Here is a 26361-nt window from a genome sequence, read left to right on the forward strand (position 1 = left end):
GCTGCGCCTAGCTGTTCTTAAATAAATTCTTAGGGCCAGGCATGGTGGCTCTTGCCTGTAATCCCAGCACTTTTGCAAAGCGAGATGGGCAGATCACTTGAGCCCAGGAGTTCACGACCAGCCTGGGCAACATGGGGAAACACTGTCTCTACAAAAAATAAAAATAAATAGCCTGGCATGGTAGCATGTGCCTGTAGTCCTAGTTACTCAGGAGGCTAAGGTGGGAGGATTGCTTGAGTCCAGGAGGTTGAGGCTGCAGTGAGCAGAAATTGCAACATTACATTCCGGTCTGGGTGGACAGAGTGAGGTTCTGCCTTGAAAAAAATAAAATAAATTTTTAGAAGTGAAAATTGTCAAAGCGTATGCCCATTTAAATCACTTTTTCATATATAGTGCCAAATTATCTCACAGTATTGAAAATATCTCAGTACATGCCTCTCTCCTCCAATAGTGTGGGCTCAGTGAGGGCAGGATCTCCAGTGTGTTGCTCAGTGCTTGGCAAATAGTAGATGACTATTCACTGAATGAATAATGAGTTGGATAACTCAAATGAGAAGGCCTTCATTACATAAGCAAAATCTTGTCAGTGTGGTCACAGAAGTCTACAATTGGTACTCTTGGCCTTTTCTGAATATCTATAGCCTAATTGGTAATAATATTTTAAATTTCACTTCTCAGAAGAGATTGTTTTATATACCACACTGAAAATAATAAATTACTCTTGGAGGATAATTAGTTGTAAAAGCATATCACCAGAAGATTTATAGTTTTGAAACAAGGGCCAAGGGCAGTGACAGAAAGGGAGACAGAGAATTTCAGAAATCTGTATTTAGAAACAAAATGGAACATTTTCCAGCTGAGATGGCTTTTAGGAGAGCCAGGTTTGGTTCCTTTCAGTGTGTGGTTTCATAGTTTACACTCTGTAATTAAATGTGTGATGAGGTATGCCAAAGTAAACAGAGAGGAAAGAATGCAGGACTAGTCATTAGGAACAAAGTTTGAACCTAGGGCCAATGGAGGGAATTTCCCTTGCCCTGACTTTCTTATTCCTGGTTAACACTATAGTTTCCTTTCTGGCTTAAATTTATAACTTTTTTTTTTTTTTTTTTTTTAGCATTCATGCTTTCCAGATATATGAATACAAATTCAATTCCATATCGCCATCATCAGCTTTATTATATACTAAAGCATAGAAGTTAAGTGACTTGCCTAAGGTCAGTCAATAATTTGGGAACCATAGAGCAGAATGGTACCTTGAGCTAACAGGAATAAAAACACCCCCAGGGAAATCAGAAAAAGGAGAGCAGAGAGGGATGATTAATGTTTCTGGATGTTAAAATATATTATAAATTTACTGTAATTAAGTTAGTGTATCACTGATGCATAAATCCAGAAGACAAAAGGTTCATGCCAATTTAATATATTGCAAAGTTAATATTTTACCTCAGGGAAAACTGTGGATTATTCAATGAATGGTTTTGAAACAACTGGTTAACTGTGTAGAAACAAGATAAAGTTAAGCCTTTAAATTCCAGGTATATTAAATATTTAAAGTGAAGAATTAAAATGTAAAACCACCCAAAGGAAATACGGAAGAGTTTTTTTTTTGTGTTTAAGTTTTACAGCAGAGAAGGTCTTTCTAGGCATAAAACAAGGCTCAGAACCCATTAAAAAAAAGTTGACCTTATAAAAAAGTGAAATTTCATCATGGATAAATAAAATTCAAAAAAAGACAAAAGTTGAAATAAGTATACCGGGGGATGGTATTTGTAAGTCAGAAGACAAAAGACTCTTGTATTAAGAGGCCTTATATATCAGTAAGGAAGAAGCCAATAGCTCAACAGAAAAATAGGCTGTAGATGGTTGGGTGTGGTGGCTCATACCTGTAATCCCAGCACTTTTGGAGGCCAAGGCGGGTGGATCACCTGAGGTCAGGAGTTCAAGACCAGCCTGTTCAGCATGCTGAAACCCTGGCTCTACTAAAAATACAAAAGTTAGCTGGACGTGGTGGTGGGTGCCTGTAGTCCCAGGTACTTGGGAGGCTGAGGCAGGAAATCACTTGAACCCAGGAGGCAGTGGTTGCAGTGAGCCAAGACTGTACCACTGCACTCCAGCCTGGGTGACAGAGGGAGACTCCGTCTCAAAATATATATATGTAATAATAATAATAAAAGAAAAATAGGCTGTGGATAAGGATGGGCAGTTCACAAAAATAAAAAGGACTTATAAACTTTTTTTTAAATGCTCAACATTATTCAAAGTTACTTAAATGCAAATAAAAACAAATAAAAGTGACCTACATTTTCACCTGCCTAACTGGCAAAGATCAAAGTGATTCATATTACCTGGTGTTAACAAGTATTCCCTCATACATGGTTAATAGGAGTATAAATTGGTGAAAATTTTTAGGATATATTTGTCAATACCTATTAATTTAAAATATATACTTTGACTTAAGAGTTTCACTACTGAAATTTATGCTACAAATGCAGAAAAATGCATGCAAAAATGTAAGCATAAGAATCTCATTGTAACATTACCTTAATAGCAAAATATTAAAACAACCTGCATATCTATCAATAGTGAACTAGGAAAAATGATGGCACATGCACACAATGAACTGTAATGCAACAAAAAAAATAATGTAAGGAAAGATCTCTGGCCTGGTCATGGTGACTCACACCTGTAATCCCAGCACTGTGAGAGGCTAAGGCAGGTGGATCACCTGAGGTCAGGAGTTCAAGACCAGCCTGGCCAACATAGTGAAACCCTGTCTCTACTAAAAATACAAAAAATTAGCTGGGTGTGGTGGTGGCACCTGTAATCCCAGCTACTTGGGAGGCTGAGGCGAGAGAATCACTTGAAACCGGGAGGCGGAGGTTGCAGTGAGCCAAGATGGCGACATTGTATTACAGCTTGGGCAACAGGAGTGAAACTCCGTCTCAAAAAAAAAAAAAAAAAAAAAAATAGATCTCTGGTCTTTAAGTGAAGAAAACAAGGTGCAAAACAGTGGAAAATATCTATCTATCTCTCTGCTATGTGTGTACATATAGGAAATTCATATGGACAACACATAGATGGATATAAATGCTTACACATGCATTTGTGGAATGATAGAACACACGTTCTGTTTTTTAGATGGAGTCTCACTGTATCTTCCAGGCTGAAGTGCAGTGGCGCAATCTTGGCTCACTGCAACCTCCACCTCCCAGGTTCAAGTGATTCTTGTGCCTCAGCCTCCTGAGTAGCTGGGATTACAGGTGTGCACCACCATGCCCAGCAAATTTTTGTATTTTTAATAGAGACGGGGTTTCACCATGTTAGCCAGGCTGACCTTGGGTGATCCACCCACCATGGCCTCCCAAACTGCTGGGATTACAGGCGTGAGCCACCGTGCCTGGCCAACAGCACAAGTTCTTATTAGTGGTTGTTTCTGAGGAGGGTGAAGGTCTGGAATGGTAGAAAAATATCTCCTTTTCATTGTATATACTTTATTATGGTTTGAATTTTTACTACTTGCATTAGTTGCGTATTGTTGCATAACCAATTAGCAGAAACTCAGTGGCTTAAAACAACATTCATTTATTATATCATAGTTTGCATGGACCAGGAGTCAGGTATGGCACAATGGGTCCTCTGCCCAGGGTCTCATGAGGCTACAATTAAAGTGTTGGCCTGGACTGCAGTTTCATCTGAGGTTTGGGGTCCCTTCCAAGCTCATGTGGTAGTTTGCTTCGCTCACTTCTTCATAGGTGTTGAGCTTACAGCAGCTTGCTTCTTCAGCACCAGCAGGTCAGAGTCTCTGATCTCTAGATCCTCTTTTAAAGAGCTCACTTCGTTAGGTTAGCTCCACTCAGAATAACATCCTTTTGAGTTCACTTAAAATCAACTTTAGGGACTTTATATCTGCAAAATTCCCTCACTTTCGCCATATTCTATCAACTAGAAGCAAGTCGCTGCTTCCGTCTGGATTCAAAGCGAGGGAATAATACAATGGCGTGGACACCAGGGAGCAGGAGTCACAAGGGCCTTCTTAGAATTCTGCCTACCACATTAATATTACCCATAATAACCATCACCCAAACCACCACAACATATGGAATACTTACATAGAGTTTATTTTGTAATGGGCACTGTTTCAAACATTTTGCATGTATTAAGTCACTTAATGATCAGAACAATCCTATGAAGTAGGTATTCTTATTACCTTCACTCCAGGGATGAGTTTAACTTGCCCAGGGTCATGGAGCTTATAAGTGCTGAAGCTAGCACTAGAACTCAGGCAGTCTATGTCCAGAGTTCTGTGTTCCTCATTATATTATGTATACATTTTTCAAATACAATGGTTTAAAAAAAATGTCTTTCTAGCCTGGGCAACAAAGTGAGACCCGGTCTTTACAAAAAAATTGAAAAAATTAGCAGGGTGTGGTGACACACACCTGTAGTCCCAGCTACATGGGAGGCTGAGGTGGGAAGATCACTTGATCCCAGGAGGTTGAGGCTGCAGTGAGCCTTGTTTGTGCCACTACACTCCAACCTGGGTGACAGAGCCACACTCTGTCTCAAAAAAAATTTTTTTTAAGTTTTTCAGTTACTAAACTTCTTTTTTTTTTTTTTTTTTTTTTTTTTTTTTGAGATGGAGTCTCGCTCTGTCGCCCAGGCTGGAGTGCAGTGGCTGGATCTCAGCTCATTGCAAGCTCCACCTTCCGGGTTTACGCCATTCTCCTGCCTCAGCCTCCCTAGTAGCTGGGACTATAGGCACCCACCACCACGCCCGGCTAGTTTTTTGTATTTTTAGGAGAGACGGGGTTTCACCGTGTTAGCCAGGATGGTCTCGATCTCCTGACCTCGTGATCTGCCCATCTCAGCCTCCCAAAGTGCTGGGATTACAGGCTTGAGCCACCGTGCCCAGCCCAGTTACTAAACTTCTATAACAAATATGTCAAACTTGTGGCTTAAACAACCACAGCATTTATTTTGCTCATGAATCTGTTATTTAAACAGGGTAAGGCTTGGCAGGGATGACTCATGTCTGCCCCAGTCAGCATCAGTTTGGGGATTTGAAGGCTGGGAGCTGGAATCATCTGGAGGACTCACCTCATTCCCATGTCTGGCAGTTGATGCTGGGAACCTTAATTCCTGTCCACATGGGCCCCTCCATGTGGCTAGTTTGACTACCTCACAGCATGGTGACTGGGTTCCAAAGGTAAGTATCCCATGAGTGAGAGAGCGAGCCAGATGGAAGCCACATTGCCTTTTATATCCTGTCTTGGAAATTAAGTTCACTTCTGTTGCATTTGATTAGTCAGAGCAGTCACAGAATCCTATCCAAGTTTAAGGAGAGGGAAAATAGACTTCACCTCTTGACGTAGAGTGTCAAGGTTTTGTAAGAGCATGAGGGCCTGAAATATTGCCATCAACCTTCCACAAAAAGGTTGATTGATTTATTCCCCTCTCTCACAGCTAGCCTGTAACCAAACCATCCCTGTAATTTATCTATCCTTTTCTTTAAAAGCATCAAGAAAAAGATGCCACAACCTTAAGTAATAAAACAGGAAAGTATTGTCCGTTTTTCTTTTTCCTGTTTTAGTATTCCTAAAGCACTTTTCTCATTCTGTTTCCTTTAGGGCAGTGGTCCTCAACCTTTTTGGCACTGAGGACTGGTTTCGTGGAAGACAATTTTTTCCATGGATGGGGGATGGTTCTGGGATGAAACTGTTCCACCTCAGATCATCAGGCATTAGATTCTCATAAGGAGGGTGCAGCCCAGATCCCTAGCATGTGCAGTTCACAATAGAGTTCAAGATCCTGTGAGAATCTAATGCTGCTGCTGATCTGACAGGAGGCAGAGCTCAGGCTATAATACTTGCTTGTCTGCCGCTCACCTCCTGCTGTGCAACCAGGTTCCTAACAGGCCATGGAAATGGTATGGGTCCATGGCCTTGGAGCTGGGGACTCCTGCTTTAGAGTGAAGAACAAATGAAATTTTAAGCTCAGGTATTGGTCACTGACTTTGATGATTGTTTTCCTTCTTTGGGCTGACACTCTAAGGTTCTTCAGGGAAGAATTCTGAGTTAGAAATGTCTAGCACACCTCAGCTCGTCTTCTAAAAAATTAAAAAATAAAAAAAAATAAACGGGAGGAAGAGTGAAATAGATACAGCCATTCAGTCATTCATTCATTTAACAAAAATGTGTTGAGTCCCCACCTTGTGCTGAGCACAGCCCTAGGGAATGCGTCCATCCTGGAGATGGAGACAATGTCTGTATCCTGGAGATGGAGACAATGTCTGTATCCTAGAGATGGAGACAATGTCTCTGCTCTCAAGGTGATTTTCTTTCATGGGGAAAGTCAAACACAACCACTCTTATAGGTCTTCAGCTGGGTCTTCGTCTTGTCTAGGATTGACTAGACAAGCCTTGTAATTAGAACATGTGTGGACATGCACCACTTATTATCAGTTAGTGTAGTATGCTTAGTCAAGGCAAACACCATCTTAGTATAGTCACCCCAGGATATTAGTTAATACAAAACCAGTTCAAAGATATGTTAGTGAAAGGGACTAACTAGTCCATCTCAGCAGTCCAGTTGACTGCTGGAGTTCTCAAAACTAATGTAAGCATTCAATATTAATTATTAAAATTAATAATGCGGTTCTTAAACGATGTGCTGAGGCAACTCAGGATGCTAAAACAAACTCAGTGGTGTTGCGAGATATTTTAAAATTTTCAGAGAAACCGAGACATCTGTTGGACACGGCACAACTAATACCATTAGGTTGTTCAAATCTAACTAAATAACAGAAACTGGCCAGGCACGGTGACACAAACCTGTAATCCCAGCACTGTGGGAGGCCGAGGCGGGCAGATCACCTGAGGTCACGAGTTCGAGACCAGCCTGACCAACACGGCGAAACCCCGTCTCTACTAAAAATACAAAAATTAGCCAAGCATAGTGGCAGGCACCTGTAATCCCAGCTACTCGGGAGGCTGAGGCAGGAGAATCACTTGAATCCGGGAGGCGGAAGTTGCAGTGAGCCGAGATTGCGCCATTGCATTCCAGCCTGGTGACGAGCAAGACTCTGTCTCGAAAAACAAACAAACAAACAAAAACAGAAACTGGTATTTCTTTTGGACTAGTGGTGTAGTTAAAAAAAATTACTGAGACATTAAGGACATCAACTGTAAGCCAAGAAAGTGTGGGAACCTCTAGTATGCCTCATCTACCAATTTTCCTGATATTTCCTTGTTTGTTTGTTTTTTTTTTTCCTAAGTGAACACATACTGTTTGAATCATTCTTTCTTTAAGAGAATGCCTTCACCTGCCAGGGCCTGCTGCCTGGGTCATCAGAGGGCCTGTCCATGGGGACATCATTTCCAGGCTCTCCCCACTGCTACTCCCTCCCTGCAGCCTCCTCCCCATAGCTGACCTGGCTTCAGTGTTCCTTCACCCCAGGCTCTGGCACCCCTCTGTGGAAGTAATCAAGTGTTAATCCTTGTCAGTGCCATCTGGGGACCTGTAGAATTTGCATCCTGGTCCCTTCCTCTTCTGCCAAGTTATTGCTACTCAGCAAAAGGTAAGGGTGAGGGAAATACTGTGAAGTTCTTCCCTTCTGGGCTATGGTTGGTTCAGCATCCCCAGATTAATTTTCTTTTGAACCCCCAGTGAGGTGAGAAAGTCCTATCCCTTTCATGAACATATCTTTGAACTGATTTCTTATTAACTAATATCCTGGGGCTACTATACTAAGATGGCGTTTGCCTTGACTGAGCATACTACACTAACTGATAATAAGTGGTGCATGTCCACACATGTTCTAATTACAAGGCTTCTTTCCTGGCCTTTGTGGGGGTGGTGTGGGGCGGGGGTCGGGGGATGAAGTAGCTGAATAAGAAAAGGACAGGAAAAGCGTTTAGCTCTTGCCACCACATTAGTGTGATAACCACACAACAGAAGGATGCAGAAGAATGTACTCAAGTGGGAATAGTAGCTCCATCTTGGAGTCAGATTGAGAAGGTCTAAGATATTTTACAGAACAGGACACACTTGAGGAACTCTCTCTTAAGTAACGGCTACCCAGATATTTAAGTGGTGGAGGAAAAGCTTCTCGGAGAACAGCATGTGCATAGGCCCAAAGGGGAGCCAGACCATGTTCAGTTCTAGGCACTGTAAACAGTCCAGCGCTCCACACAGAAGCTGGACTTGATCCCAAAAGGCTACAATTCAGGGGACAGGGAATGTGTCCCTGGTTTGCTTAAGGTAGGGGTGACTTTTGTTTAGATATTATTTTTAGTGGGTTTTTGTTGTTGCTGTTTTTTGTTTGTTTGTTTTTTTGAGACAGAGTCTCTCTCTGTCACCCAGGCTGGAGTGCAGTGGCCCGATCTTGGCTCACTGCAACCTCTGCCTTCCAGGTTCAGGCGATTTTCCTTCCTCAGCTTCCCTAGTAGCTGGGACTACAGGGGCCCACCACCTGTATTTTTGTATTTTTATTCCCCCTCTAATTTTTGTATTCTTAGTAGAGATGGGGTTTTACCACATTGGCCAGGCTGGTCTTGAACTTCTGACCTCAAGTGATCAGCCCACCTTGGCCTTCCAAAGTGCTGGGATTACAGGCGTGAACCACTGCACCCAGCCTTTAGTGCTTTATTTTTAGATCGTAAATAGCCCATATTAAAGGCAGCCTACATTATACTGAGTCTGTATAGAGGCTTCTTAGCTGCTATGCCTCTAACCTCTGAAGTTCTTGATGGGAAGCGTACATAGCTACAAGTCACCAATTAAAATCTGGGAGCTTTTGGATTCAGCTCCCAATTATCACCTCTAGAAAGAAAGGCAAACCTGATCATGCCATCCTTGGGCTTAAACCTTTCAATGTTTCTGCATTGCCTCAAGATAAGTTCCTAAGTCCTCAAAAGGTATACAGGGTTCTCCAGGACCCAGTTCTGGTTAGCTTACTGACTTCAACTATTGTTACTCTCCCAACTCAAACACTCTGCTCCTGTGTTTCCTACAACCCCACTGACCAGCTGCCACTCAAGGCTTTTGTAAATGCTGTTCCCTCTGCCTTCAGGGAGCTTCTGGGCAGTTCTCCATCAGCTTATTCACTTTCACCTGAAGACCTCTTGCTCAGCTGCTGGTTCTCAGGGAGCTTCCCTGTCTGCCCTAGGGGGACCTCCAAGCCCCTGTGCTTGACCTGACTGCAGCACCTACCACCCTATACTGAAATGGCCTGTCTCTCTGTCCATCTCCCAACTAGCCTAGGAGATCTTTTAAGATGGGGCCTGGTTTTTTCCACCATTAGAATATTAGTTTTTAATACAAGGCCTGCTACATAATAGGAACACATTAAACATTTGGTCAATGGCTAACTGAACCAGTATTCTGTGAGAGCAAATATTATATTCATTTTCATCAAAAGGCCTATGAACATTTAACTGATAAGACTTTTTTTTTTGTGACGGAGTCTCACTGTCACCCAGGCTGGAGTGCAGGTTCAAGTGATTCTCCTGCCTCAGGCTCCTGAGTAGCTGGGATTAGAGGCATGTGCTACCACACAGGCTAATTTTTGTATTTTTAGTAGAGATGGAGTTTCACCATATTGGCCAGTCTGGTCTTGAGCTCCTGACCTAAGGTAATCCGCCCACCTCAGTCTCCCAAAGTGCTGGGATTATAGGTGTGAGCCACCACGTCTGGCCCTGATAAGACTTATGAATTTAAACATTTTTTTCATGGAGAATAGAGAAAGCGTTTTTCTAAAGATGCAGTAGTTCTATATGGAGAAAATAAAGGAAAAATACAACCAAAAGTGTTGATATCGAGGGAGAAAAACACATCCCAAGAATGAACTTAACTGACAAGGCAAATTGCAGGCCATTTCCCCAGAATTTGAGGAGCCCCAGCATTACTTGGACAAAGAGCTGGAGACTATTAAAAAAAAAAAAATAGAGTACGAAGGAATCTTGGGAAGCATCTGGCCTATCCCTCGTTGGCTCAGAATGGATGAGTGACTTCTCCAAAGACATCAGGAACACACCGATGTCCAGGGCATAGTGACTTTAGAAAATGGTTTCAGTAGTATGGGAGGTGGCCCACCAGCTTGTATTAAACAAACAAAACCATGAATGAACTACAACAACTGAAAATACTGAAGCAATCATAGCAGGTAGAATATAGTAATGGCCTCCAAAGATTCATCCCAGTCCCTGGAACCTGGCAAGAGAGGCTTTGTAGACATAATTAGTACCTTCAGCTGAGGAGATGATCATGGATTATCCAGGTGGGCCCAGTCTAATCACATGGGTTCTTAAATCAGAGAACCTTTCCTGGCTGTGGTCAGAGGAGGGTGTGACTATGGAAGGAGGATCAGGGAGACTTGATATGAAAAGGGATTGACCTGCCATTGCTGGCTTTGAAGACAGAATAAAGGGCCACAAGCCAAGGCCTGCAGGTTGTCTTAGTCAGTTTGGGCTGCCATAACAAAGTACCATAGACTAGCCAGGCTCAGTGGCTCACGCCTGTAATCCTAACACTTTGGGAGGCTGAGGCGGGTGGATAACCTGAAGTCAGGAGTTCGAGACTAGCCTTACCCACATGGTGAAACCCTGTCTCTACGAAATACAAAAAATTAGTCGGGCATGGCGGTATATGCCTGTAATTCCAGCTACTTGGGAGGCTGAGGCAGGAGAATCACTTGAACCCAGGAGGCGGAGGTTGCAGTGAGCCGAGATTGCACCATTGCACTCCAGCCTGGGCAACAAGAGCGAAACTCCGTCTCAGACAAACAAAAAAACCAAAACCATAGACTAAATGACTTATAAACAACAAATTCTTAGAGTTCTCAAGGTCGAGTTTCTGGTGAATGTTCTTTTCTGAGTTGCACATACTGAATTCTCACTATACCCTCCCAGAGTAAAAGAGGCAAGATAGCTCTCTGGAGGCTCTTTTATAAGGGTACTAATCCCATTCCTGAGGGCTCTGCCCTACAAACGGCCCCACCAACAAATGCCATCATGGGGGGGATTATATGCATTTTGAGGGGATACATTGAGTCTATAGCACAGGTGGTCTCTAGAAGCTGAAAAAGGCAAGGGAGCAGATGCTTCCCTAGAGCCTCCAGATGGACACCTTCTTGCTGATGCCTTCATTTTAGTCCAGTGAGACCTGTGTTGGATTTCTGACATACAGAACTATAAGATAATAAATGTGTCTTGTTTTAAAGCACTAAGTTTGTGGTCATTTATTACAGCAGCAAAAGAAAAGTAATACTCGATACACAGACACAAACTCATATCCTATAGCCCCTAAGCAGTCCAAGTAGGCAGAGTTCCCTACTTGCATACTTCTTTTCCACCCTTTTGTAGTTTTCGAAGATCGCTTGAAGTTGATTTTCATCTGATCTCACCTGGATTGGTATGTGGAGAAGGAAGCAGAGGGCTTGCAGAATGGTTTGTCTTAGATGTCACACCCTAGGAATGGGAGAGCCCTTTCCAGGATTGGCCTGGGGCCCAAGCCATCTTCTCTGGAGGACAGATTGCACAAGAGCAGCCTATGCCAATCATTTTAGAATCTAGAGAAACACCAGAGTCTCTGCTGGCTAGGGAACCAGGCCTAACACTGAGAGACTATTGTCAGACATTGAGCAATCAGCTGTGGACCTCCAGGAAGAGGGAACTGTGGTATTTACACATGGCTTTCTAAGAGAAACAGGGACTCTGCAGCATACAATGTGTTCCTAATAGTACTCTCAGGAATACTTTACTACTGTCATTAAGATATGTTACATGTGCCTGTTACATAACCACTGTCCCACATTTTAGACTTTAGTATCAGCCAGATATTTAGAGAAAATTTTCTCTCTGCCTTCCACTTTATGTGCCTGCTGTCAATATCACTGACCTGGAAACTTGGGCAGTGCTCAATATAAGACCAATTAATACCAAATGAGTAAGGTGGTGTAAATTCAGATGACCACCTTCTTTGAAGGCTCACACAGAGGTCTTAGGAAGATCACGATATGTGCTAGACCTCTAAACTGACATTCCCCTGCTGTTCGGGCAATTGTGGGGTTGATGGAAGTGGAATGTTGCCCAGACCTTGAAGCAGCAACATTAATTGCAATACTGTATATGTAAGTCAAACTAACTCCTTGCAAAGTCAGAAGAAATGGTAAAACGCTTCATATACCCTTTCATTATTATTGTTATTTCTGGCAAGTAAAGAAATGCCAAGGAGATGCAGGTGGTAGAACCTTTGATTTATGCAAACTGCAAAGTAATTGTGGAGACTGATTATTAACATGAGTTTCTCAGATCAATGAAATGGCTGTGAACCTTCTGGCTTGGAATAGATCTTGGTATGTAGCTGGAGTCTGATGAAATAACAAATTAAATAATAAGGACAGCTATGTGAGCTTAACTGAGGTGATGAATCCAATGTGGAAACAGAGTAGCTTATCAGTAGCTCAGCTCACTGACCCACCAGAACAATCAGCACCAGTCTGAGGTGTGTTGCAGGGAGAGTCAGGCGCTGGTGTCAGGCCACACCTGCTCTGCAGACTGAGAATTGCATTTGTGATAGGAAATGGAGATACCTCTATGTCATATAAAAGTATGCATGCTTATTGTAAAACATGATACAATATGTAAAGTAAAAGCAGAAGTTCCTCATGACCTACTCCCCCAACTCCTGAGATGACCATTGTAAGTTGCCTGGTAGCTAGGTTTCAGAATCGTTTTCTACACTATACACATGTATACGCCTATTTTACAAAAATGGAATCATCTTGTTCTATTACTGGCTTGTATTTTTAAAATATTTCATACAGGCATTTTTGCATATCATTACATATATCTACTTCATCCATTGAAATGACTTAGCCATTAGTATTCCATTGTTTACACAATAGCTTAGGCTACTAATCCTCTAGTCAGACTTTCAGGTGACTTTCAGTTTTGTCTCATTTTATTTTTGCCATCTGAAGCAACCAATAGAAATCCCTCTCCTTTGTATACTTACTTGTTTCTTAGAATAAATTCCTAAAATATAATTTCTGAGTGAAATGGCTTGTACTTTTAAAACATGTTACCAAATTTATCTCTAGCAAGAAAATGTGACTGTATTGTTTCACCAACAGTGCCCATTTCCTTACACCTCTTGCCAATACTATTATCAATCTTTATAAAATGTACCAAACTGGGAATTTCAAAAAAACCCTTGTTGATGTTTTATTTTGCATTCTAGTTACATTAAATGTTTTGGGATTTACATTTTAATAGATTGTTTCTATTACAATACAATTACATTATACAGTACAATTACAAATATTGTATAACAATTACAATACTTGTAATAATTTGTAATAATCAGAAATAAGCCTTTTCTTTCTTTCTCTTTCTTTCTCTCTCTCTCTCTCTCTCTCTCTTTCTTTCTCTCTTTTTCTTTCTTTCTTCTTTTTTTTTTTGTTTTTGAGATGGAGTTTTGATCTTTTTGCCCAGGCTGTAGTGCGATGGTGCAATCTTGGCTCACTGCAATGTGTGCCTCCCGGGTTGAGGCAATTTTCCTGCCTCAGCCTCCCAAGTAGCTGGGATTACAGGGACCCGCCACCACACCTGGCTAGTTTTGTTTGTTTTGTTTTTTTTTTTTTGGTATTTTTAGTAGAGATGGGGTTTCACCATGTTGGTCAGGCTGGTCTCGAACTCCTGACCTCAGGTGATCCACCTGCCTTGGCCTCCCAAAGTGCTGGGATTACAGGCATGAGCCATTGCGCCCGGCCATAAATAAGCATTTCTTGATGTAACTGAGAAGTTAGAAGTACTCCAATCACAAAATATCTATAAATTCATAACAAAACTAGATGAAAATCAACCTCTTACCACATCTGCAGATTCCATTAGAATTCAGTTCAGTATGTCTTTTTATCACATGAAACAGACATTAATGAGTCACATAGAAGAAATTACTAATTAAGGTATTCCTTAAGGGCTCTAGCTTTAGAACTTTGCAGTGTTTTCTTTTTTTAAGGTCATGATTTGGGCCCAAAGGAAAAACCATAGGAAAACAAATAGAAAACGTTTGACAGACACGTTATTATTATTATTATTATTATTATTATTATTATTATCATCATCATTTTGAGATGGAGTCTGGCTCTTGTTGCCCAGGCTGGAGTGCAATGGCATGATCTCAGCTCACTGCAACCTTTGCCTCTGGATTCAAGTGATTCTCGTGCCTCAGCCTCCCAAGTAGCTGGGATTCTTAGGCACCTGCCACCATGCCTAGCTAAGTTTTGTATTTTCAGTAGAGACGGGTTTCACCATATTGGCCAGGCTGGTCTCGAACTCCTGACCTCAAGTGATCTGCCCACCTTGGCTTCCCGAAGTGCTGGGATTACAGGCATGAGCCACCACACCTGGCCAAACACATTATTGTTTGGCCGTGTATGTATTATATTTTGTAGTTAGTACATCACAGACCATCTAACATGACAGACATTTGGCAGGATGCTGTGGCACACTAGTAAAATCCCATTAAATTCCTCTTTGTCTCCCCTACATGCATGTATCAGAAGAGGGCACAAAATATATAAAATAGTGAACACTGCTTGCCAAATGATGCATAATTGCTTTCAGTCCCGTACATTTCCGCTGAGATCCAGCCATATATGGTGAGGAAGAAAACAGCACAATTGTCAAAAGTACTTGCTCATGGTAGCTAAACTCCTCAGCATGGCACCCACACCAGCCATCAAGGAGTGAGAATCACTTCTATGTCCCATAAATCAGAAGACTTTACTGGTTTCTAATTTGTGGGGTAGACATTTAAGACTCATCATGTTTGCATTTTACTGCTTCATAATCTGGTATATGAAATAGATTGCTAGGTGGCTAAGTTTTCTTTTCAGGGAGAATTTAAAATGCAACACAATATACATCATTATCCATACTCAGGAGGCCGTGGCACTTAAAATATGGTACAGTTATATCTGAAAGATTCTACAGAATTTCACACTCAGAGGTTTGAGTATGTCACCTACTCCATCATCCTGATGTTTGTGTTGTTGCCATAAGATTGTGCAAGGTGCCAATGAGTCTTATAGCTCTGTTATACCACAAATCAGACTGTATGTGCAGACTATGCATACAGATAATGTGGGGAAAAAAAACCCTTTTGTTTTCTTTGGAGCAGGATATAAAAAGCAGAAAGAATTTGAAATTCTCTTGAAAGCTGTAAAAGTAGGCTTGACAGTCACTGGGCTCATCCAATTTGAAGGTAGAGCACAGGACTAAATGACCTCACTCATCATTCTGTAGCTCTGGGACACAGAGTCCATCAACCGAAACTCTTAGTACAAAAGTGTATCTTTCAATAAAAGTCCATAGGATGGATTGAAAAATCCCCCCGGCTTTCAAATAAGTTGAAAACATAAGCCAGGTGCAATGGTTCACACCAACACTTTGGGAGGCCAAGGCAAAAGGATCACTTGAGGCCAGAAATTTGAGACAAGCCTGGGCAACAACAACAACAAAAAAAACAAAAAAAAACACCATTAAAATTTAGCTGGGCATGATATTGCACCTGTAGTCCCAGTCACTCAAGAGGCTGAGGTGGAAGGAGTGCTTGAATCCAGGAGGTCAAGGTTGCAGTGAGCTGCAGTCATGCCACTGCACTCCAGCCTGGGTGACAGAGCAAGACCTACTCTTAGAAAAAAAAGAAAAAAAAAAAAAAAAAGGCCGGTCGTGCTGGCTCAAGCCTGTAATCCCTGCACTTTGGGAGGCCGAGGTGGGCGGATCACGAGGTCAGGAGATCGAGACCATCCTGGCTAACATGGTGAAACCTCGTCTCTACTAAAAATACAAAAAAATTAGCCGGGTGTGGTGGTGGGCGCCTGTAGTCCCAGCTACTCGGGATGCTGAGGCAGGAGAATGGTGCAAACCCAGGAGGCGGAACTTGGGCAACAGTGCGAGACTCTACCTCAAAAAAAAAAAAAAGAAAAATGTAAACCTTTACCAGTTCTGCATACTTTGAGGCTTGTGCTCTCTGCTTTCTCTTCTCTAAGGTTCCAAGGTATTTTCTCTTCTCTATGGAATTGGTCAAAACTACTTTATCAGGCCATCTCCAAAGATTCTAACCTGCTGTCAGTTGGCAACACTTGGGTCAAGGGTCAAAGGCACACTCCTGTGGTATGTCAATGTGGGGGAGGGAAGAGAATAGAGTGGGGTCATGAGGTCAGTATGATTAGTTATGCTTAAGCACCCACCCAAGTCTATCCCACTATCAGAAAGCTGTGATGTAGCAGACATTCCGTGTTACAATATTACACTACAATGTTCAGTAGTGAGCAACACATTATCAAGTACCTGGCTGAAGTTAGATTGCATGAGTTGTAGTAAACCAAGTCAGCATGCTTCCATAACTACTTCAAAGACATGTGGCCTAAAGTAGAACCGGGAGAAGCCGTCTTCATAGACTATTCTGGATTGACTAATTGTATGATACACGAGGAAGTGCACAGTAAATTACACTGCACTGTATTGCACTGATGGGTGCCTGAACTTATACCACTGTACAGGTAGGGCCTTGGCAGAGTTAAATGCACCCAGCACAGGGCTGATGAACTTGGTGATGAGAGACATTTAAGAAAAATTAAAGATATTGATAAGGCAGAGCAGCTGGCTCAATTAAACAAAGAGTGGGCCGGGCGCGGTGGCTCACGCCTGTAATCCCAACACTTTGGGAGGCTGAGGCGGGTGGATCACAAGGTCGGGAGATCGAGACCATCCTGGCTAACACGGTGAAACCCTGTCTCTACTAAAAATGCAAAACATTAGCCGGGAGTGGTGGCGGGCACATGTAGTCCCAGCTACTCGGGAGGCTGAGGCAGGAGAATGGTGTGAACCCGGGAGGCAGAGCTTGCAGTGAGCCAAGATTGTGCCACTGCCCTCCAGCCTGGGTGACAGAGTGAGACTCCATCTCAAAAAAAAAAAAAAAAAAAAAAAGAGAGATGAGGAAAATGAAGTTAAAGAAGCAGGATGGGCCTGGAGTAGTGGTCTTCAAAATATCATTCCTGAACAGCAGCACTGACATCAATTGGAAATGTGTTGGAAATGTAAGTGATTAGGACCTACCAAATCAGAACTCTGGGGATGGGTCCCAAACAGTCCAAGTTTTAACAAGCCCTGAATGTGACTGTGATGTATGGTAGACTTTGAGAACTACTGGTCTAGAGAAAGGAAACAAAGCTTAAGATCTCAGAGGTGACCAGTATCATCTAAGATAGAGGTGCAGGGGCCCACTCTACTGACAAATGGCTGATGTGATGTGGCAATGAGGGTCGTGGCATAGAATAGGGGAATGCACAAGTCCAGGTTTCAGGCAGGTCATCTATAACTGGGAAAGATAAAAGCAAGGGTTGGAATAAAAGGAAAAAGGGGATCCTTTTTGCTCATATCATCAAAGAAGGGGAAAGTGAGTCTTAGAAGGTGAGGAGAATTTGAAGTGAGCAACATAATGAGCTATCAAACGAATAAGACTGAGAACTCTGACAGTGGTGAGCAAAGACCAGTTGGTTAAATGGGCCAAACTAAGTAATCATTCCACCAGCCAAAAGAAACAGGAGCCAAGGGTGTCTGCCTAAGGGACAGAGTGGGAAGGTTGCTGCCTCAGAGGAGAAAGGGCCAAGTTAAAGAGGTGAAAATAAAAAAGGGAATTTTGGCCGCATGGTGGCTCATGCCTATAATCCCAGCACTGTTGGGAGGCCGAGATGGGTGAATCACTTGAGGTCAGGAGTTCGAGACCACCCTGGCCAACATGATGAAGCCCTGTCTTTACTAAAAATACAAAAATTAGCCAGGTGTGGTGGCAGGTGCCTGTAATCCCAGGCTGAGGCCGGAGAATCACTTGAATCTGGGAGGCAGAGGATGCAGTGAGGCGAGATCATGTCATTGCACTCCAGCCTGGAGTCTCGACACAGCGAGACTCCATCTCAAAATAAATAAATAAAATAAAATAAATAAAAAAGGGAGTTTTTACCCATTTACAACAGGGATTTTTATTATTATTATTATTATTATACTTTTAAGTTCTAGGGTACATGTGCACAATGTGCAGGTTTGTTACATATGTGTACATGTGCCATGTTGGTGTGCTGCACCCATTAACTTGTCATTTACATTAGGTATATCTCCTAATGCTATCCCGCCCCCCAATCCATGACAGACCCCAGTGTGTGATGTTCCCCACCCTGTGTCCAAGTGATCTCATTGTTCAATCCCCACCTATGAGTGAGAACATGCGGTGTTTGGTTTTCTGTTCTTGCGATAGTTTGCTCAGAATGATGGTTTCCCGCTTCATCCATGTCCCTACAGAGGACATGAACTCATCCTTTTTTGTGGCTGCACAGTATCCCATGGTGCATATGTGCCACATTTTCTTAATCCAGTCTATCATTGATGGACATTTGGGTTGGTTCCAAGTCTTTGCTATTGTGAATAGTGCTGCAATAAACATACGTGTGCATGTCTTTATAGCAGCATGATTTATAAGCCTTTGAGTACATGCTCAGTAATGGGATGGCTGGGTCAAATGGTATTTCTAGTTCTAGATCCTTGAGGAATTGCCACACTGTTTTCCTCAATGGCTGAACTAGTTTATAGTCCCACCAACAGTATAAAAGTGTTCCTATTTCTCCACATCCTCTCCAGCACCTGTGGTTTCCTGACTTTTTAATGATTGCCACTCTAACTGGTGTGAGATGGTACCTCATTGTGGTTTTCATTTGCATTTCTCTGATGGCCAGTGATGATGAGCATTTTTTCACGTGTCTGTTGGCTGCATAAATATCTTCTTTTAAAAAGTGTCTGTTCATATCCTTTGTCCACTTTTTAATAGGGTTGATTTTTTCTTGTAAATTTAAGTTCTTTGTAGATTCTGGATATTAGTCCTTTGTCAGATGGGTAGATTGTAAAAATTTTTCTCCCATTCTGTAGGTTGCCTGCTCACTCTTATGGTACTTTCTTTTGCTGGGCAGAATTTCTTTAGTTTAATTAGATCCCATTTGCCAATTTTGGCTTTTGTTGTCATTGCTTTTGGTATTTTAGTAACGAAGTCCTTGCCCATCCCTATGGCCTCAATGGTATTGTCTACGTTTTCTTCTAGGGTTTTTATGGTATTAGGTCTAACATTTAAGTCTTTAATACATCTTGAATTAATTTTTGTATAAGGTGTAAGGAAGGGATCCAGTTTCAGCTTTCTACTTATGGCTAGCCAGTCTTCCCAGCATCATTTATTAAATAGGGAATCCTTACCCATTTCTTGTTTTTGTCAGGTTTGTCAAAGATCAGATGGCTGTAGATGTGTGGTATTATTTTCGAGGGCTCTGTTCATTTCCATTGGTCTATATCTCTATTTTGGTACCAGTACCATGCTGTCTTGGTTATTGTAGCCTTGTAGTATAGTTTGAAGTCAGGTAGCGTGATGCCTCTAGCTTTGTTCTTTTTGCTTAGGATTGTCTTGGCAATGCGGGTTCTTTTTTGGTTCCATATGAACTTTAAAGTAGTTTTTTTCCAATTCCGTGAAGAAATTCATTGGCAGCTTGATGGGGATGGCACTGAATCTATAAATTACCTTGGGCAGTATGGACATTTTCACGATATTGAGTCTTCCTATCCATGAGCATGGAATGTTCTTCCGTTTGTTTGTGTCCTCTTTTATTTCATTGAGCAGTGGTTTGTAGTTCTCCTTGAAGAGGTTCTTCACATCCCTTGTTAGTTGGATTCCTAGGTATTTTGTTCTCTTTGTAGTAATTGTGAATGGGAGCTCACTCATAATTTTGCTTTCTGTTTGTTGGTTATTGGTGTATAGGAATGCTTGTGATTTTTGCACATTGATTTTGTATCCTGAGACTTTGCTGAAGTTGCATCAGCTTAAGGAGATTTTGGGCTGCGATGATGGGGTTTTCTAAATATATAATCATGTCATCTGCAAACAGGGACAATTTGACTTCTTTTTTTCCTAACTGAATACCCTTTATTTCTTTCTCTTGCCTGATTGCCCTGGCCAGAACTATGTTGAATAGGAGCGGTGAGAGAGGGCATCCCTGTCTTGTGCCCGTTTTCAAAGGGAATGCTTCCAGTTTTTGCCCATTCTTTATGATATTGGCTGTGGGTTTGTCATAAATAGCTCTTACTGTTTTGAGATACGTTCCATCAATGCCTAGTTTATTGAGAGATTTTAGCATGAAAGGCTTTTGAATTTTGTCAAAGGCCTTTTCTGCATCTATTGAGATAATCATGTGGTTTTTGTCTTTGGTTCTGTTTATATGATGGATTATGTTTATTGATTTGCGTATGTTGAACTAGCCTTGCATCCCAGGAATGAAGCCAACTTGATCATGGAAGATAAGCTTTTTGATGTGCTGCTCGATTTGGTTTGCCCGTATTTTATTGAGGATTTTTGCATCGATGTTCATCAGGGATATTGGTCTAAAATTCTCTTTTTTTTGTTGTGTCTCTGCCAGGCTTTGGTATCAGGATGATACTGGCCTCACAGAATGGATTAGGGAGGATTCCCTCTGTTTCTATTGATTGGAATAGTTTCAGAAGGAATGGTACCAGCTCCTCTTTGTACCTCTGGTAGAATTCAGCTATGAATCCGTCTGGTCCTGGACTTTTTTGTTTGGTAGGCTATTAATTATTGCCTCAATTTCAGAGCCTGTTATTGGTCTATTCAGGGATTCAACTTCTTCCTGGTTTAGTCTTGGGAGGGTGTATGTGTCCAGGAATTTAGCCATTTCTTCTAGATTTTCTAGTTTATTTTCATAGAGGTGTTTATAGTATTCTGATGGTAGTTTGTATTTCTGTGGGGTTGGTGGTAATATCCCCTTCATCATTTTTTATTGTGTCTATTTGATTCTTCTCTCTTTTCTTCTTTATTAGTCTTGCTAGCAGTCTATCAATTTTGTTGATCTTTTCAAAAAACCAGCTCCTGGATTCATTTATTTTTTGAAGGGTTTGTTGTGTCTCTATCTCCTTCAGTTCTGCTCTGATCTTAGTTATTTCTTGCCTTCTACTAGCTTTTGAATGTGTTTGCTCTTGCTTCTCTAGTTCTTTTAATTGTGATGTTAGGGTGTCAATTTTAGATCTTTCCTGCTTTCTCTTGTGGGCATTTAGTGCTACAAATTTCCCTCTACACACTGCTTTAAATGTGTCCCAGAGATTCTGGTATGTTGTGTATTTGTTCTCACTGGTTTCAAACAACATTTTTATTTCTGCTTTCATTTTATTATGTACCCAGTAGTCATTCAGGAGCAGGTTGTTCAGTTTCCATGCAGTTGAGTGGTTTTGAGTGAGTTTCTTAATCCTGAGTTCTAGTTTGATTGCACTGTGGTCTGAGAGAGAGTTCATTGTAATTTGTGTTCTTTTACATTTGCTGAGGAGTGCTTTATTTCCAACCATGTGGTCAGTTTTGGAATAAGTGTGATGTGTTGCTGAGAAAAACGTATATTCTGTTGATTTGCGGTGGAGAGTTCTGTAGATGTCTATTAGGTCTGCTTGGTGCAGAGCTGAGTTCAATTCCTGGACATCCTTGTTAACTTTCTGTCTTGTTGCTCTGTCTGATGTTGACAGTGGGGTGTTAAAATTTCCCATTACTATTGTTTGGGAATCTAAGTCTCTTTGTAAGTCTCTAAGGACTTGCTTTATGAATCTGGGTGCTCCTATATTGGGTGCGTATATATTTAGGATAGTTAGCTCTTCTTCTTGAATTGATTCCTTTAGTATTATGTAATGGCCTTCTTTGTTTCTTTTGATCTTTGTTGGTTTAAAGTCTGTTTTATCAGAGACTAAGATTGCAACCCCTGCTTTTTTTCGTTTCCCATTTGCTTGGTAGATCTTCCTCCATCCCTTTATTTTGAGCCTATGTGTGTCTCTGCCTGTGAGATGGGTCTCTTGAATACAGGAAACTGATGGGTCTTGACTCTTTATTCAATTTGCCAGTCTGTGTCTTTTAATTGGAACATTTAGCCCATTTGCATTTAAGGTTAATATTGTTATGTATGAATTTGATCCTGACATTATGATATTAGCTGGTTATTTTGCTCGTTAGTTGATGCAGTATCTTCCTAGCATAGAGGGTCTTTACAATTTGCCATGTTTTTGCAGTGGCTGGTACCGGTTGTTCCTTTCCATATTTAATGCTTCCTTCAGGAGCTCTTGTAAGGCAGGCCTGGTGGTGATAGAATCTCTCAGCATGTGTTTGTCTGTAAAGGATTTTATTTCTCCTCCACTTATGAAGCTTAATTTGGCTGAATATGAAATTCTGGGTTGAAAATTCTTTAAGAATGTTGAATATTGGCCCCCACTCTCTTCTGCCTTGGAGAGTTTCTGCTGAGAGATCTGCTGTTAGTCTGATGGGTTTCCCTTTGTGGGTAACCTGAACTTTCTCTCTGGCTGCCCTTAACATTTTTTCCTTCATTTCAACTTTGGTGAATCTGGCAATTATGTGTCTTGGAGTTGCTCTTGTTGAGGAGTATCTTTATTGCATTCTCCACAACAGGGATTCTTAAGCCTACCATGAAAGAAAGCTGGGCTTGGGGGATGAGTAGAACATAGTTCAGTGGTAGAAGTTGTCCAGAAGCCAGCATGAATAACACAACTCAAGATAAGAGAATGGTAGACTGGGAGGCTGGATCAGTAAAACAGCAAAGAGACAAACACTAGGTGAAGGAAGTTATTCTAGAAGATGGAGAAAAATGCACACGTGCAAATAAAGTACAATCTATCTTTCAAACACAATGTTGTATTGACACAAATTCTTTCACTAGAAGCAAAAAGAAAGTGCAGGCATGGGGAGGTGGTTGCTGGTTTTCCAGACATTGCAATCACAAATTTTGGGGTCCATTTGGAGCAGGAGTCCCCTACTCCTGGGCTGTGGACAGGTACTGGTCCATAGCCTGTTAGAAACTGGGCCACAGAGCAGGAAGTGAGTGGTGGGTGAGCAAGCATTATCACCGGAGCTACATCTCCTGTTAGATCAGCTGCAGCATCAGAGACCCATAGGAGCAGGAATCCTATTGTGAACTGCGCATGTGAGGGATCTAGGTTGAAAGCTCCTTATGAGAATCTAATGCCTGATGATCTGAAATGGAACTGTTTCATCCCAAAACCATCCGCACCCCCACCCCTCCCCTACCATCTGTGGAAAAATTGTCTTCCACCAAACTAGTCCCTCCAGGCTCTGGTGCCAAAAGGCTGGGGACTGCTGATTTAGAGGACAAGGAAGATTTCTGATGGTAGAGGTAGGAACCAAGATGAACCCACACATAAAATGTGCAGTATTGTTTAAGCAAGGAGTTATGTTCAAAAGTGCATTCCCATTCTACTAAAGGAAAGTTAGGACAACCCAAAAAATGCCTATGTAGCATTCTTATTTATTTTATTTTTATTTTTTAAGACAGTCTCCCTCTGTCACCCAGGCTGCAGTGCAGTGGCACCATCTCAGTTCACTGCAACCTCTGCCTCCCACGTTCAAGCCATTCTCTGCCTCAGCCTCCCGAGTAGCTGAAACTACAGGTGCACACCCAGCACGCCCAGTTAATTTCTGTATTTTTAGAAGGGACGGGGTTTCACCATGTTGGCCAGGTTGGTCTCGAACTCCTGACCTCAAGTGATCTGCCTGCCTCAGCCTCCCAAAGCGTTGGCCTTGGCCTCCCAAAGTGTTGGGATTACAGGCGTGAGCCACTGCGTCCTGTCACCATGTAGCATTCTTAAATAAGGCCCTATATTTTTAATAATATTTATTTGTTTAATATAAAGAAAGAAAAAGTAGACAAGGTTTTGCAATTTAGTCTGGAATTGTTACACAAGATACAGACTTTATTTCCACGGATTTCTAAAGTCAGATGCTTAAAAAAAAACTCTAATCAAATTTACCCCCACTATATAATATTTACCATTATACCAACCAAACTTATATAATAATTACTCTTGAAAAATAAGTAGACTGTAATATCTAGTCAATTGCAAAATATAATAGATTGCAACCAAATTGTTAACAACAAGAAAAAAAAACTCCCCTAAAGAACTTGAACCTTCATAATAATTTATACAGAATTCTGTTTAACTTAATATACAAGAAAATCTGCTGTGGATAAGGCATTGCTTTATGAACCCTCCATCCTCCCTCAGAGAATAAGGCACACCAATCATTAGCACTATAAATCACAAAACTGTAAGAAAATCTGAAGACAGCAGATGCCTCATATGCCACAAAGAAAAGCAGGTAACTTTAGGGCACTAACTTTAATAAACTGTGCAAATATAAGATGTATAGTAACTAAATTTTCCTTCTCTAATAAACAGGAATCATTTTAATAGAAGATCAACCTGAAAGAAAAAGGAAAAAGCAAATTTCCTAAAACTTTATTTTGAAAAAAATATACGCTGTCTTTCAGTATCAGGAAGATTAAAAAATTATTTAACTAGTAAAATATTTTAGAATAGTATATAAACAAACTGATAGCAACTAAAACAATTTTAGTGGTACATTCAGGAATTTACATTTGAAATGACATTACTGGTCATTATTTTTTGTATGAATTCAAATGTTATGGTTATGATCCAAATATCAGTATTTTGTTAATGTTATTTATTAACAAATATTAAATTTACCTATGTTTTTCAAAACAGTTAAAACACAACACATGAGATTTTAGGCTAGAGATACTAAAAAAATACTAATTCAGTAAACTGTTACTATAGTCAACATGTTTTAATAATTTCCTAAATTAATTTCTGAAATAATAAGCTAGATCTAATGTTAGCTACCAGATATTATAATGATGTGTCACAAGTGCTCTGAAGATTTTGCCAGCAATCATAACTCATAAAGCATTGTGCAAATTAAATTTCAGTCAGGATCAACATATATGAAAATAAATGCATGTTAGCATTAACTATACATTTGTATAGTTAAATGATATCATTTATTTGGCGATTTCACTATTTCAATATCTCAAGAAAATGTGGATCCAAATATAATGTTAACTCTTTACAAATTAGTTACCCTAAATTTGAACTGTTTTTCACTAGGAAATGGACTAAATTCCAGGTATATTTCCAGAAAATGAACAGGATGTTAATCTAACAGAACTACTAGTAAAACCAGACAAACAGAAAAAAACAATAAAAACATATTGTGGAATAAATGAAACTCCAATATTGCACTAGAGTTGTCATAGAAGAGAGAAGTAGAATAATAACAAGTATAATTTTTTAAAAAGTTGTACATGCTTCCTGAGAAAGAGGATTCCAGAATTATAATAATTAAATAATATAAACACCTGTGTTTTTAAAAATTAACTTTAATGTTGGCTACTCTTAATTATCATCATCTGAGTCATTTGCTTCTCTAAGACTGCTGTGTGGTTACCTCAGACATCAATACGAACTCCATGTTTTGAAGACATCATTTGTCTGGTTCCTGTTAAATACATAATGAATGAACAGATGTGAGGTAAAGATGATGTGATTATTACATAAAGCCAGAATGGCAAAGGAGAAGTTTTTCCAAATGGGCATATCCACAAACCATGACGAATCCCATCGCGGATATGGTGTGAAGTCCAGGATATAAATAACATCCAAGGAAGAAAGCACCATGAGTCTTTGAGCTTGAAAAGGTGCATAGTAAATTTCAGGGTCAGAACCACAACAGGTATCACAGTAGAACAGTGAAGGAAAGGTCTTCGCGGAAGAGTCAAAGCAGCCTGAGGGAGCAAAGTAATAGTGAGTATCATTTCCCTTCTAGCAAAACAAAATTTTATACATGCTTCTTAATATTTTAAAATATTTTCCAGAGTCTATTGGACATGCAAAAGAAACATGTTCTATGCCACTTCAGAATACATATACCAAAATTATATATATACACACACACACAAACATATATATATATATATATATATATAAAGACTATAAAAGTGTGAGCAGGATATCCTTTACATTAAAAATAAAATCAAGTTCTCAGGAATATGGTGATTAATTTTTTAAGTGTCCCATTATTTGCTTAGAAAATTCACAATATGAATATAATTTATATCCTAAGTGTATGGTTTGTGTAATTTGAAGTTTTATATAATTATCCACGGTCTTTAAGAGCACTGAAAAGATATCTCACAACCAAATAAAATATTAGTTAATGAAGGCAAAAGAGGGAAATATTTTTGTTATATCCATTTTATATTAGCGATAAACACTTTTGGAATTTATTTACAATATTTAGAAAAACTATATTATTTTAAATACATATTCTAAAATTGAGTTAAATAAACTTCAGTAAATTTCTTTCTTTTTTTTTTTTAGATGGAGT

General features: G+C 40.5%; 1 protein-coding gene across 7 annotated transcripts in view; it reads right to left on the minus strand.

The window, feature by feature from the left end:
* TMEM267 (transmembrane protein 267) overlaps positions 1–26361 on the minus strand; it is a 94309-nt gene that overhangs the window by 28124 nt on the left and 39824 nt on the right. For 3 of the 7 annotated variants that reach the window (XM_065546236.2, XM_005556838.5, XM_015451345.4), the window contains exon 3: positions 23827–25759. In XM_065546236.2, the coding sequence (XP_065402308.1) occupies positions 25424–25759 (336 nt within the window). In that variant the 3' untranslated portion in view covers positions 23827–25423. Of the gene's footprint in view, positions 1–23826; positions 25760–26361 lie in introns of those variants that run through there. The other 4 variants (XM_065546237.2, XM_045393684.3, XM_045393683.3 and 1 more) reach the window with 4 other exon arrangements.

The sequence above is a fragment of the Macaca fascicularis genome, chromosome 6 (assembly GCF_037993035.2).
Source record: "Macaca fascicularis isolate 582-1 chromosome 6, T2T-MFA8v1.1".
In the NCBI taxonomy this organism is placed as follows: Eukaryota; Metazoa; Chordata; class Mammalia; order Primates; family Cercopithecidae; genus Macaca; species Macaca fascicularis.